The sequence below is a fragment of the Pteropus alecto genome, unplaced genomic scaffold (genome assembly GCF_000325575.1).
Source record: "Pteropus alecto unplaced genomic scaffold, ASM32557v1 scaffold17, whole genome shotgun sequence".
NCBI classification, from domain to species: Eukaryota; Metazoa; Chordata; class Mammalia; order Chiroptera; family Pteropodidae; genus Pteropus; species Pteropus alecto.
In genome coordinates this window covers 4,431,864-4,446,542 of record NW_006440645.1, presented here as the reverse complement: position 1 = coordinate 4,446,542, position 14,679 = coordinate 4,431,864, and the positions used below count along the sequence as shown (strand labels likewise).

The 14,679-nt window shown below is 44.9% G+C and overlaps 2 protein-coding genes across 2 annotated transcripts in view; both read right to left on the bottom strand.

Annotated features, from left to right (window-relative positions):
• SPATA5 (spermatogenesis associated 5) overlaps positions 1-8,436 on the bottom strand; it is a 234,734-nt gene extending 226,298 nt beyond the window's left edge. The window contains exon 1 of the mRNA XM_015593907.2: positions 8,333-8,436. The gene's annotated coding sequence lies outside the window, so the exon portion shown is untranslated. The remainder of the gene's footprint in view (positions 1-8,332) is intronic.
• Positions 1-14,679, bottom strand: part of FGF2 (fibroblast growth factor 2) — a gene marked incomplete at its 5' end in the record, with an annotated part of 44,843 nt that overhangs the window by 4,171 nt on the left and 25,993 nt on the right. The window contains one exon of the mRNA XM_015593894.2: positions 8,333-8,436. Within this exon, the coding sequence (XP_015449380.1) occupies positions 8,333-8,436 (104 nt within the window). The remainder of the gene's footprint in view (positions 1-8,332; positions 8,437-14,679) is intronic.

Genomic DNA, 14,679 nt, shown 5'->3' with positions numbered 1-14,679 from the left:
GAGATCAGGAGCAGAGGTGAGGGAAGTACAGAGCGAAAGGAAAAGTCACAGCCATCAGGAAGAGACCACGAAAGGTGGCTGCTGAGCGTCGCCGGCCAGGCCGCCGGGGGCAGACGCGGCCCACGCGCCGGCCGCCAGGACGCGGATGTGCTCATCCTCCGGGGCCCGGTGAGCTCCCAGAGGCCCCCTGGCATCTGGCACGCCCCACAGTGTTTGGCCTCCGGGGAGACGGACCATGCCAGCAACACTGGCCTTCTCTGCCAGTTCCTACTATTTCACAGAAAAGAAACAGGACCAGGGATTAAGTGGACACCACATCATGGAACCCACAAATTGTTTTTCACAGAGGTTACTTGTACCTTTACAAAAACAGGACAGAGAAGGGAAGATTTGTTTCTGGGCTGAATGTTCAGACACGTAAATTCACTAAGCAAGTGTTATGCCCTTGAAAACCAACTCTATTATTTTTTTTTTAAGTGGGTCGTAGGGCCAAAATCCAGCTCTCAAGAAAAACAGGCGTTTAACAGCCCATGTAAGTACAATTTTCAATTCTCTCTATTCTGAGTTTACAAATCATCTTCAGTGACTGTGATCACAATATTTCTGTTAAAAACTGACACAGTATAATTTTTGTGAACATTTATAAACATTTTCAGAACTTTTTTCCGATCACCAATGTTTAACTGCTCACCATTTCAAACTTAAAAGAAAAAGGGGTCTTCAGAGAGATGACATCGCAGGGGAAGTGAGCAAGTAGCTTCTAAGGGCTTATGACGCCACGTACCTTGCCTTAAGGCCTTGGCTTACGTGGGTCACGAGTTGGGAAATCTCTTCATCTGTAGTTATTGATTGCTTTCCTCCTGCATGTCGTTTTATTTAAACATCACAGCGTCCTGTGACATCGTTATCATATATACTCAGTAACAAATGAGGGATCTAAAGTCGACGCTTAGTAACTTACTTCAAACTGGGGACACGCTCTGCCCATGTATTTTCCTTTACTTCTTTTAAAATTTAAGAATAATTTTGGGATCTAGAAAGCATACAGTTTGAATAATCCATTTATTCATTTAACGTGTATTTTTGTCTTCCAGGCACTGAGTCTGATCAGGGAATGAACAAGGACCCGCAGCTGGTGGGGATACACAATGAGCAACAAGTGTAACTGAGTAACTCGTATGCCAAAATGATAGCTCCCATGGAGAAAAGTCACACTGAGTGTAAAAGGGGTCGGAATGAGAGCGGCCAGCGTAGAGACGAGGCTGCAGTCACAGGAGGCGCCACTGAGAAGGTGACACTTGAGCAAGCACTTGGAGGCGAAGGAGTTACCCGTCCAGATGCGGGCGGGCCAGGCAGTGCCAGCTACCGCAGGTCAGGCCCGCAGCGTGAGGGGCAGCGAGGAGGCCAGGGTGCGTGCAGTGAGGGCTTGAAGGGGCAGCAGCATGTAGGTCAGGGAGAAAACGACGAGGGAGATTTAAAAGCTATTGTAAATTCTTCTGGCTCCCGCTGAGGACATGAAAAGCCACTGCAGGCTTTCGAGCAGAACAGTGGCATGATCTGATGTTTCCCAGGGTCACTGGCTGCCAAGACTACACCGGGCCAAAGGCAGACGCACAGACACCAGCTAGAGGCCTGCTCAGTGTCACACGCAAGACAGAGGTGACTCAGACCCCAGTGGCGGCACCAGGGGCAGTGAGGAGCTGTCTGCTTCTGGGCGTACTTTGGAGGCGGAGCGCACAGGGTTTCCTGCAAGACTAGGTGTGCAGTGTGAGGAAGGAGAGGGCCCCGGGATGGCACCGAGGCTGACGTCCTCGGACGGTGGGGACAGCTGTGGGAGGGGTCTCACGGGGGAAGGCTGGGAGTTCAGTTTTGAGCACGTTGAGTTTGAGCGGACTATCAGACGTCCCTGCAGAGATCACGAGCGCTTGGCCAGCACGTACTATGCGACAGGTGCATCACCTAACCTTTCTCCCCTCGCTAATGCTAACGCCACAGAATGGGAAGCTGAAAAGTACCGACGCATATGGAATGCCGGAAGGGTGTTAAGTCAGAGTAATTCCAATAAAGCGTTACTCTCAATTCTGAAAGGTATGAGAACTAAAAAAAAAAAGGGATGTAGCTGTGCACACGTGACAGGAACATGAACCCGTCACGTGTCAGAGGGGCACACCTGCAGACTCTGCACAGGACCAGCTTAGCTCGGGGGACTACATAGGGGACGTCGGTGGTGACGACAACGATGCTAATGATTTTAAAGATGGTGTCGGGCGTTTGACCCCTTGTACGGATATCTGAACAGAGAAGCATCAAAACTTTGCAAAAGGATAATCAACGTTTTAAATAGTCTGACTTATTTTTTTGTGTAGATGTGTAATTTGCTTTCAAATTTCGAAGAGTACGTAGAGTGACATGAGGTGTTAATACATACTGAAAGCCTGATCCAAGGAGGTGGTGGGGACAGGCGTCACTGCGGGAGGTCACAGGCATGCAGGAGGGGACGGCTAACATGGTCCACGGGACCCTGGTAGCATGGGGCTGGAAACAGCACGTCCTCACGTTTAGCTTAACATTGGTACAGGTGTGTCCATATCCCCCGGTGGGCAGGTGCCTGTGTTTCTGCTGTCAGGTGAGGGGACCTGGAAGGAAACATCCCTCAGTAGCAGCGAGCACACCTGGCATCCAGATCTGGGCTCCTACCACCTGCTTCCGATAAAAGGAGCCGAGGCTCCCTAGAGAAATGGCCCCTCCAGGCTGGAGTGGGGGACATACAAGATGAGCCCAGAAGAGCCTGGAGGCTGTAAAATAAGGGATGCTCAAAACCCCTACACTGGTGGGGCATGTCAAAGGGACGCAGGAGCCAGCTGAAAAGGAGCCCCACAGCCAAAGCTGAAACAATCTGAACAAACTAAGTAACACAGTACTGGATTATAACCCAAAGTGTAAAACAAATATCCACAAGTAAATACTGATATAAATGACTGAATAGATAAATGGAGGACAAATTTCTCACAGGAAAGAATTCCAAATAATTTACATAGATACTCTGCCCTCAGAGAGACAGAGCATAACCCCGCACCCCCTAAAACGTGAGCTGTGTACAGTGACTTCAGAAGAATCCAGCGTGCGAAGGGTGGGGGTGTATCTTCGCGCCCCCCACCCGCGCCCCCATCTCCTCTCATGCCACTGGCCTCGCAGTCCTCGTCCACTGCTGAATATCAGATGTGAACCTTGTGGCCATTTCCCCATGCTGTGTTCTTGGATTGTTTATTCTTTTACAGTACTTTGATTTTGCAGTTTTGGCTTATGAAAGAGTTTGCTCAACATGAATCCAAAAATGCTTTTGCTTACACCACTTCTGAGAATTAAAAACAGACATGATGTAAGTACTAATGTTGACTACTTCAGGACAAAGTAAAACACACAACTTGTGAAAAGTTAAAAGTAAATTTGATCTTAATCTTGATATATATGTATATGTGTATAGATATAATGTGTATATATATATACACACACATATATATGTTGTGCAAAATTTTATAAGATTAGTTTCTGAAAGAAGCAACAGTTATTAGGCAGTAACATCTGCATTTAATTGTATTTTCTCTCTTAAAAATGATACACATTTCTCTCCAATTATTGCATTTTCTGACAAATTTTATCATATATTGTCAATCTGGATAATGGAGCCCTCAAAAACTACTTGCCTCACTTTGTGTGTAATTCTCATATCTTTGTAAAGGCCAAACAACTAAGAAAATTACTCTATCGGCAAAAAAGTATTTTACTTTTACAGTAATGAAACGTACATCCTCAAAGAATGTAAATTTTTCATATTCACATTTATGGGGGAACACAAGTAACACACTCAAATATCTACTGAGATATTTTTGTTCAGGTTATTACAATCTAAAGCACTTTATAGAAAACAATGTGCAACTTTCTAGCAGATGAAGACCAGGCTGGTTTTTTCGTACCAATGCTTACATTAAGGTTGTTTGGTGATTTAAACTTAAAACTAGTCAGTCTCACTATACGCAATTTTCTTAAAAAATCCACCATGATTTTGTGAACACTTAAGAAATCACAAATCCTAATATTTTTTCTGGACTCCTGTTGCTCATAGCAACAAAATTTACCCTGCTGTGGAATGGAGTAAGGAGCCTGTAGTGTATTAAAGGACTACTCTGCTTCCGCCTCCAAATACAGGCTTTGGCAGTTAAATATAGTTACCCTTTTTACAGAACTTTTGTTATTTTCTAGCTTTGAAAGGAGGGAAAACCCTTAAGAAATTTTTTCAGACAGTGAGAAATCCTTAGCCTGAATGCACTTGTACCACTAATATGTGAGAAAAAAAATGGTACCTAACTTGCTCTTTTTTTCATACCCTTAACTGGTAGTAATCTACCTAACATGATTCTTAGAAACAAAATGTTTTATGTATGCAGAGTATGCTGAAGGAAAACTGGCATGATTCACAAATCTCTGTGGGAATCCCATGCGGGGCAACACGCAGAAGAGCCCAGAGACGCGCCGCACACAGCAGTGGGGAGCGGGGCCAGGCAGAAGGAGAGAGGGGAGAAGGGTGCCTCTGGCAAGCTCAAGTTCATAACCCCAGGTTCTCCAAGTTATAAGGAGCATCTGCATCCCAGAATGATGGCTACTGGTCCTAACACTGGGCTTACACCAAAAGCTGCTACTGTCGACAGCTCAGCACCTCCGGATCTGACTCAGAGGAGCAAGCCGCTCACTGAACCGCAGACAACGCCTCCTTGGTTGTGGGGCCTGGATGGTCACCATCTCACCTGAAGACCGACAGCCCACCCGGACGGATGTGAGGCTGGCGGCAAGGGCCCCAACTACGTCTTGGCTGATGCCACTCCTCAGAGGAAACATAAATCCTGAATTTTCCAGTAGAACAGCTGGAGCTTTGTCTCGACAGAAAAGTTTGTGATAAACGTCTCGGCATTGCTAAATTAATTCCTACTGCATCAACCTGAAGGAAATCTGTACCAGGAAGAATTAACACACATCCATAGAGACAGAGACACATTGAAGACTAAATAAAACGCCATGACCTTCATCTTGCGAAAGGTCCTGCTGAGCTGAGGCAGGAACGAGGGAACGGTTTATTTTGAGCGCCGTATGCCTGTGCAGTACAGAATCGACAGTCTGGGAAGCTTCACGCCTGCTTCCCGAGAGGAGGTCAGAATTCTCTGAGTTTGCCGTCTAGAGAACTCTAAGAATGAGCAGACAGTTTCAGGTCTATTGTCTCAGCCGCGTCTCCTCTCACGGACCCGAGGAGCTTCTGTTCCCATCACTTTCGACAGCTATGGAGCTTTTGTTGTTAGGGATGTACCTGCATTCCAGACTATGTGCCCGAGACTAACAAGCCCTCTGATGACAGGTTACCGGACCTTCTCATCTCAGCAGGTGGAAAATGGGGTGACCATCTCAAAGCGCTCACTGAGCCAGACAACGACCCAGACGAGGCTGGAGGTCATCTGACTGGCGGTGTCTGTAGTTAGTCATGACGGAAGCCGACGTGTGTGGATCTCTCTTCTCCGCCACCTTCCCTGTCTGACAGCAGCCAGACCAACACTATTACAGAAGCCATGGCGATCCACGCCGTATGTGAGCTGCCACACCCTGCGGTGAAGCCCTCTTCCTTCCTCTCCAAGATCAAGGTCATCCAAAATGACCCACTGACTCGCTATCCTGGAAATATTAAAATGCCACTTTGGTAGATTTCCCAAAGTATTAACTCATGCCTTGAGTTGAGAACAGACTGGTAGAAAAAAAGACAAGAACAGCGAAGAAAGTCAAAGTCCCTAGTCAATCTTTCAGAGCTATTTTCACCAGAGCAACCGCACCCATTCCCCTCTCTTAACTACTACGTCCATGCTGATGACACCCACGTCTGCATGTCAGCACCCACATCTGCCTGTCTCCCCTAAGCTCCCGACCCATAACTCCAACCCCGTAGTGAACACCTTCAGCTGAATGCCTTCCGGGCAACTCGAGACAGGTGTACATTTGACCCTGTATTACCTTCTCCCAGAACTTGACCTTCTCCTCTTCCCCCTTTCTCATCTGCCTTCTCATCCAAACTAGAAATCGAGGAGCTGACTTTGACTTTTCCCTGCGCTACACTGTCACATGGAGCCCATCGCAAGCGCTAGCGCGTGACTTGGCCTCTCTGCCCTGGTGTTACTGGGTTTCCATCATCGCTCACTTAAACTGGTCTGTGTCCACCAGTCCCGGCCTCCTCAAACCCATCCGGTACACCAGCGGTCCCCAACCTTCTTGGCACCAGGGACCGATGCCCCCATGAGACTCTCACGCCTGATGATCTGAGGTGGCGCCGATGCTGGCTCTGGGAGCGGCTGTGAATACAGATGAAGCTTCGCTCCCCCACCTGCCGCTCCCCTGCTGCTGAGCGGCCTGGTTCTTAACAGGCCACAGACCCGTACAGGTCCACGGCCCGGGGGTTGGGGACCCCTGCTGTACGCTGCCGTTGGAGTCATCTTTCTCTAATTCAGATTGGATTGTGTCTCTTCTTAAAATCCTTCACAGCTTTCAGCACGCCGTCTGCCTACCTCTCCAGCCCTAGCCCTTCCGCTCCATCTTGTGATCCCTTTGCCCTCTATGCGGGGCAGGAACGAACTACTTGTAACTCTAGAGATAGGCCCAGTGAGCTCTGTGCACCCACGCCTTTGCATGTGCTGCGTCCTACAATTACCCACGGCCTCGTCTCCGATTTCTGCTCCTTGACCTGCCTGATGAACTCCTTCCTCTACGTCATCTAAAGTCCCGGAGGTTATCCTGCCCAGCCTACACGAATTCAATCCCTTCCTTTCCTGTATTACTTCCTATGTCATAACACTTCTTACTTCCTTTCTTTTATTACTATGCATGTATGCAAGACACAGAAGAAACACATCAGAACCCTTACACATTATTACAAATACTTACACATCTGCCACCTTCCCCAGGATTGTGACCCATTAAAGGCTCAGACCATTTTTCATTCAGTTTTATAACCCTGGCACACTGTACACTCAGTAAGTATTGCCTATTCTTGAAGATTCTAAAATTTATTTAACTACAAAAAAAAGAGAGAGAGAGAGAGCCACTACACCCAAATTTGTTTTTTATCCCACAAAAACAACATAAATTGATAATATCAACATAGTTATATCTTTGCCAGATGATCAACCTGTACGTCTGTGTAAGTATCTTCAGAAATCCAAAAATCTTCACTCAGAAAAAAATTTCAAAAACTACTTGTATAGCTCAAAACGCCACAGCTGCTTGGTCCTGACAGATGCTTTCCGTGGGGGAGTCACAGAAGGGTCATCACCAGCCACTGGGCTGCTGTGACGGCCGTAGCCTGACTGCTGATGTATAGACACACGTGCTTTCAGGTACGTGTCCTCTCTGCTCCCCCGGTCACTTCATACCCCTGCACCGGTGCCCGGCACTGTTCCTGACCAACAGACCTGCCATCTGGTTCTGACAACAAAGGTGAGGTTGACGGGGAGCCTGCGCTCGTGAAAAGAGTGGGAACCAGGAGCTATGACCCCTGACGGGCTGTGACAAAAAGTAGAGAAGGAGAAGTCCCCGTCCTGACTGAGCTCTCCTACAAACGCAAAGTATCTCGAGGAGGAAGGCCTGAGTGACTCCAGGGCCTACTGTGGATTAGACCCTGACTGAGGCACTCGATATAAATCATCCAATTCTGTCCTCCCCAAAACTCTGTGACATAGGCTCGCTGGTGTCTCCATTTTACAGGGAAGAGAACTAACTAGGAATAATTTGCCCAAGAACACACAGTGACAAGTGGCAGAGCCAGCATCTGTTCCTAGGTGACAAGCCCATATTCTCACTTAGGATTCTGCACTGCAAGTGTTCTGGATGGCACAACTGAAAGAAGAAACTTAACAACTGGTACTTGAAAGTTTCTATGTCCCTCCCACTGATCTGCAAACCACCGCGCAATATAAGAAATGTTAGTTGAGCAGCTTTGCGGAGGAGGCAGGACGGGCCGTGAACACTCATGCTCGGGGGGCCAGGCGGCCTCGAGTGACCCAGGCGCTGCCTCGTACGAGCCTTTGCTCGGTCACTGGATTCTGACCGAGAACTTTAGTTTCTGCATCTGTGAAATAAAGAGCATAGCACTCTCTACTTTATGGGGTGAATATGGAGATCAAATGATATAATGCCTGCAAAACTCTTAATAAAGATTTAAGAACCACCAACGCTGGCACATTAACAGCAGTAAAAGCTAAAAAAGAAACAGGAGAAAAGCTACAGAAACAGAAGTGGTACTTACGGAAGCCAGCAGCCGTCCATCCTCCTTCATGGCGAGATAGCGGTTCGCACACACTCCCTTGATGGACACGACCCCTCTCTCCTCTGCTTGCAGTTGTAGTTTGACTAGAAGTAACGAGGGAAAAAATGACCTTTGTAGCATCATAGAAAAAGGAGCCAGATACACATTTATGCAACGTAAACACAAGAGACGCCTGAGCAACCAGGTGATCCACTCTGGGCAACGGCGCCCCGTGGGTCGGGTGGACAGGGGACAGGCGATGGATGTCAATGACATGCCATCAGGACGCGATGCAGATCCACGAGAGAGCACGAGAGTCCCTCGACGCCCTTCTCACTCCATGCAGCGGGCAGAGGAGTGACAGAATGGGGAACGCGTTTTCCTTTTACGTACAATTAGCTTCCACTCGGCCCTGTTAACTGCTCAAGTTAAAAAAAAAGTTTTACAGGGAAGGGAACTGACTATTTTAAGAGTACATAAAAATGTAAACAACTTGTGAGAATTTCCATGCCACTGCCTAAGTTTAAACTTTAAAAGTTATTTTTAACCAATTCTTCATAAGGAGAAGAGAATCGAATTGCTCAGTGTCATCTCCTGGTTTGTATTTCCTGGAGTTCCAACGCATCTTCCTTCTGCTCTTCCCTTCAATACAATACCAATGCATTTATCTTTCTTTATCGAGAAATCTATTTTTTTGCAAATTTATCTACCTAGTGGAAAAACAGAATGCTTATACAGTGTGACAAAAGATTCAGAACGTAAGACTTTGAAGAGGGCGGATAACCTGAACTACCACGTTATCATGATTAAGCAGAATGGAGGAAAACAAAAAACAGATATTACATGGTTATAATGATAATGCCACACGGACAGATAACCATTTAATTAATTCAAATAAAAACGAAGTTAAAAATTTCCATTTTGTTCTTCTTGCAAAATTTCTAATTTGCATTCTCCTGCCCAAAATGTACTTTAACAAATACGGGTTACCTAAAAAAAAAATAGGTTCTAGGGCTAAATAAGTTACGAAACAACTCTGTTGTTTACAAGAAAAGTACTTTAAATACAAACACACGAGCAAATTGAAAGTAAAAATGTAGGAAAAAATAAATAAAACGCATACCCTGAGTATAATATGCTGGCATGGCTATATTAATATCAACTAATGTGGACGTCGAGGCAAATGGCCTAACTACAGACGAACAGGGTCCCATTAAGACGACATAACCTTAAATGTGTAGCACCTAATAAGAGAACTTTAAAATATCTGACGCAAAAATTGACAAAATAAACCAGTAAGAATATGGAGTATGTGAATAACATTATCAACCCACCCGACTGAGCATTTTTTTTTTTAGATCATGTAGATTTCATTCACCTGAGGCTTTATCCTCCTCCTAACATCACAGTCATTTGAAAGCTATGCTAAAAAAACTGCCTCTGCCACCATGGTGAGCCAGCCAGTGCTTCCTGGCCTAGTGGACTTGAACTGTTCGAATCGATCCACTCCAGGTGAGGAGGTCTTTTCCCAAAGTCACCATAATGTTAAGGAATATGAAGGGCTCTTCCCCTGAACTGTTGGTCCCCACGGTTCGTTTTGTTGGTTTTTTTTTAACAGTCTGCGATATAATCCACACAGGATGCGATTCAGTGTCCTTTAGTATGTTCGCAGAGTTGTCCAACCATCACGATTAATTTTAGAGCATTTCCGTCAGCCCATACCCTTTAGCACTCACCTCCCGCGACCCTAACGCCACCAACCCTAGGCCCAGGCTACCGCTAATCTACTTCCTGTCTCTACAGATTTCCTTATGCTGGATGCTTCACATAAACAGGATCAGACGCTCCGTGGTCCCTTGTGACTGGCTTCTTTCTTTTAGCATAACGTCTTCCAGGTTCATCCATGTTGTGCATGTAGCAGTACTTCATTTTTTATTAGCAAATAATATTTCATTGAGCGGGCAGACCGCATTTGATGTACTCATCCATTAGTGAATGGACCTTGTGTTTGTTTCCAATTTTGGGCTACTACAAACAATGCTTCTATGCACATTTGCGTACAATATTTTGTACAGACACGTTCTCTTGGGTATATACCGAGAAGTCGAGAAGTCAAATTACTGGGTCGTGTGGTAACTCTCTGTTTCATCATTTGAGGAGCTGTCAGACTATTTTCCAAAGCAACCACTTTACATTCCCATTAGAAACTGAGGATTCCAATTTCTCCACATCCGGGCCACACCTGTTATAGCCTGTGTTTTGTTATTTTAAAATTATAACCATCCTAATTGTGTGTGAAGTAATATCTTGAAGTTCTGATTTGTATTTTTCTGATGCGTAATGACGTTGAGCATCTTCTCATGTGCGCATGGGATATTTATATATCTTCTTTAGAAAATGTCCATTCACATCAGGTTGTTTTTTTACCATTGAGTTGTAAGAGTTCATTATATATTCTAGATACAAATTCCAGATATCTGACTTATGAATATTTTCTCCCATTTTGTGGGCTGTCTTTTTACTTTCTTGATGTTTTCCTTTGAAGCATAAATATTTTTAATTTTCATGAAACCCAATTTATCCATTTTATTCTTTCATTGTTTGTGCTTTTAGTGACGTATCTAAGAAACCATTGCCTAAACCAAGAACGTGAAGGTTTACATCTGTGCTTTTCTCTTAAGAGTTTTTAGTTTTACCTCATTCGTTTAGGTCTTGATCCATTTTGAGTTAATTTTTGTATGTAGTATGAGGGTCAAACTTCATTCTTATGCATCTGAATATTTGATAATATTCAAATGAGTATTGATAAGGTCTCTACACCCAACATCTGCATTCTTTTCAAGGAATATTTCCAAGAATAAATTATTGCAGGGCATAAAATAAGCTGCAATACATTTAAAAGGGTTGAAATTATACAGAGTATATTAGAAACTAGTAACAATAAGATCTAAAAAAATCTCTCAAATATTTGGAGTTTAAGCAATACATTTCTAAATAAAACACAGATAAAAGAAAACTTAAGGGGAATTAGATAATATCTCTAAGTATGTGATAATAAAAACAACATGCTTAAAGGAAAAGTTATAGCTTTAAGTGTACTAGAAAAGCAAAAAATTATAAAAATCTACACTTCTACCTTAAGAACTAGAAAAAGTGCAAATTAAGCCCAAATAGCAGAGAGAATACTTACTATGTAAAAATCATACACTTGAATATATACAGATTAGTAGAAAATAATCTCAAAGAGTTAACAATGATTTTGAGGTGATGAAATAAAAATAATATTTTTTGTTACTTAAAAATTTTTCTTGGTTGAGCATATGTGACTTCTATAATAAGAACATAGTGTTAACACTGTCGGAATTTTAAAATAATCCAGAACAAAATGCCAGTGTGTGCCATATTAAACATGACTATGAAAACAACTCACTTTCATGAGTTTCCGGAGGGAGAGAAAAATTTTCAATCGAAGGAGACATAAGAGACATGTCAACCAAAAGCACTGCGTGAACCATGTTTGAGTCTCGATTAAAGCAAAACAACAGTAGAGAGCGTGAGGCCACAGGGGACACTTTAACATTCCTGGCACATTTTACGCTTTTAAGACAGCTTTTAAAAGTTTTAGGCATGAGAATGGAACGGTACTTGTTTTTTTAAGTCCTTATCCTTTAGAGATACATATGAAGCATCTACATAGCTAATATGCACTAATACATACATATCACTCACGTCACGACTTGTGTAACCATCTTTAAATAACGAAGGGATGACAGAACGTCTATCCCACTGTGGGGCAGCGGGGGGGCGGGGGAGCAGGTGGAGATGCAGATGAACTGAGACCAGTCACGTGGTAACCACTGAAGCTGGGGGATGGGCACATGAGCGCCACCGTGCGGGTCCTTCTATCTTTGTGTATATGTTTAAAACTCTCTAATAAAAAGACCTTCGGGTTATAAAAGAACAGAGAGAAGCCAAAGGCAGTTCAGTGGGCAGTTAGTGTTAAGTGAATTGAAGGGTATCGTCTTAGACCACCCGCTGCTCTAAAAGAAACACCCAAGGCTGGACGACTTGGGGAACAAACACTGATTTCACGCGGTTCTGGGCCGAGGAGTCCGACGCCAGTGCGCTGCTAGGTTGGGGGGCTGCTGCGTGCTTTGCCTCCTCCCCGTGGCCTCATGCGGAGAAGGGGCCGGGAGCTCTGTGGGCTTCTTTAATGAAGACACAGATCCCACTCGCAAGGGCTCCATCCTCCTGACCTCCCAAGGCCCCGCCTGCTAACACCATCATATTGGGGGTTAGAATTTCAACATATAAATTTGGGGGAGGTGGGGACAGAAACTCTCAGTCCTTAACAGCTAGAATCCCTGAGATACTGTGCGGGTCTGTATAATGTGTAACCTCAGCTGCTACTCAAGGTTTCTGGGCTGTCCGGGGAAATTAAATCCAGTTACATTCGAGTCAGCCTTTCAGTTGTCGCTGTCCCATGTTGGGTTGGCTTCACGGGGAAGAAAGAAATCATAAAAAAAAAAATCATCCTTGAGATTTAGAAGATTCTTACCAAGCAAAGCCACTGGATCTTACGACACGGTAAAGGCAATAAGCCAAAGACACAGTTCATTTGCTGGGGGAGAAGGGGAAGAGGGTTTTCTTAAGGGAGGAGTTTTAAATATCAAGTCCTACAAGACAGGCAGTGAAAGAAATTATATTACATTTCCACATAATAAGTACATTGTAAAATTTTCCACACTTTTCCGGAAATTAAACAATATAATGAACAGACAAGCTAGCAAAAATTTGTTCTGAAAAATGGAGGATGGCGTAATCCACAATTCTTCCGAACCATTAAAAAAAAAAAAAAAAATCCATTCCCTTCTCTGTCCAACTAGGGAATCTATTATCCTCAGCCAGTGTCTGGAAATAGCAAAGTATGCGTTCATATTTTTATACTTGGATAAATGTTACAACCTGGTTTTCTCCTTATGTAAAAACTAGTCCCTGCTTTAATACTTCAGTCCAGCTTTTTGGTTATACACTTGAAAAGTGTCTGTCACAGCGGTCAAAAAGAGATTTTATCCAGGATAATAATATGAAGCCTGCCACCTAAAAAGTGCTTAATGAATGACTGACTGTAGAACAGAACACCCCTTTCTGCAGTACTGCGTGTGCCCATCCTGCGGCGCACACACATCCGCCCTGTGGTCAGCCCCTCCGGCCTCGCCTCTCCACTCTCCCAGCAGCCTGCCTCCCCCACGCAGGACGCAGGATGGTGTAGACCACACCTGTCTGTCCCTCCCTGCCTGTGAGCTTCTTGGGGGCAGGAGCTGTTCTATGTCCACCTCTGTGCTCGGTGCCAGGCACACAGAAGCATCTAGCGAGGGCTGGGTGGATGAGAGCTTCTCAGCAGGAGAAAATCTAGTCGGAAGTAACGGCGGCAATGTCTTCAGTGTCACGTAAGAGTTTACGGGTGCTGGGAGACTACGGAGAAGGACAGCCTGATGGCCCGATGGAAAGCCGGGGATTCCCCAGGGAGGGACGAGGAGCCTCGTGAACGAGGTGCAGGGCCGGGCGACACGGGGCATGGGATTCCAGGCAGGATGTCATTCCAGGGCTGAGGCACGAAACGGCCACCCTTGTGTTAAACAGCCAAGTCCTAGGCAGCCAGAGCCATCAGCAGAATCTAGCCTGAGAAACTGTGCAGGTCCAATAATCCAGTTTCCTCGACAATCCATTACAAGGGAGTAAAAAGGACTGAAGGACGACCCGAGACCAAAAAACAAAAGAAAAGGCTTAAAACGCACATATTTTTAAAAGGCAAAACTGAAGTAGCATATTGAAGGGTGCCTATCGGTGTGATGAGCCTATTCAGGAACGCGAAAAAGCGATTAAAATGAAAATCTCTGAACGTTCACCGGGGAGGCAGGGGCTGTGACGAGGACAGGGGACACGGAGAGGCTCCGGGGTGGCTGGAGACTACACTAAAGCACGTTGTTAAATCGGACCTCAGACACTGATCTAAACCAGCCCCTTTCGGCAAGCTGGAGAACACTCGCTGTATTCAGTTTATGGATGCGCAAAAGTCAACAACTTTGATAAACACAGACTTCTGGTGGCTTTCTAATGTTGATATTAAATCCAGTAAGAGATGAAAATAAAAAAATAGTGTTATCCAAGCTTAAAATTCAACTCTTTTTCTGTTGTAACATAAAAACAAAAACCGAACTGAACAATCCCATCATTAGGCAACATCTTAGAGGTCCAGCCACCCCACCATTACGCGATTATCTTTCAAATCCCACCCCATCTTCAACATCCATGCGCAACAGCTGTCTTTAACCTGAAAACCTTAG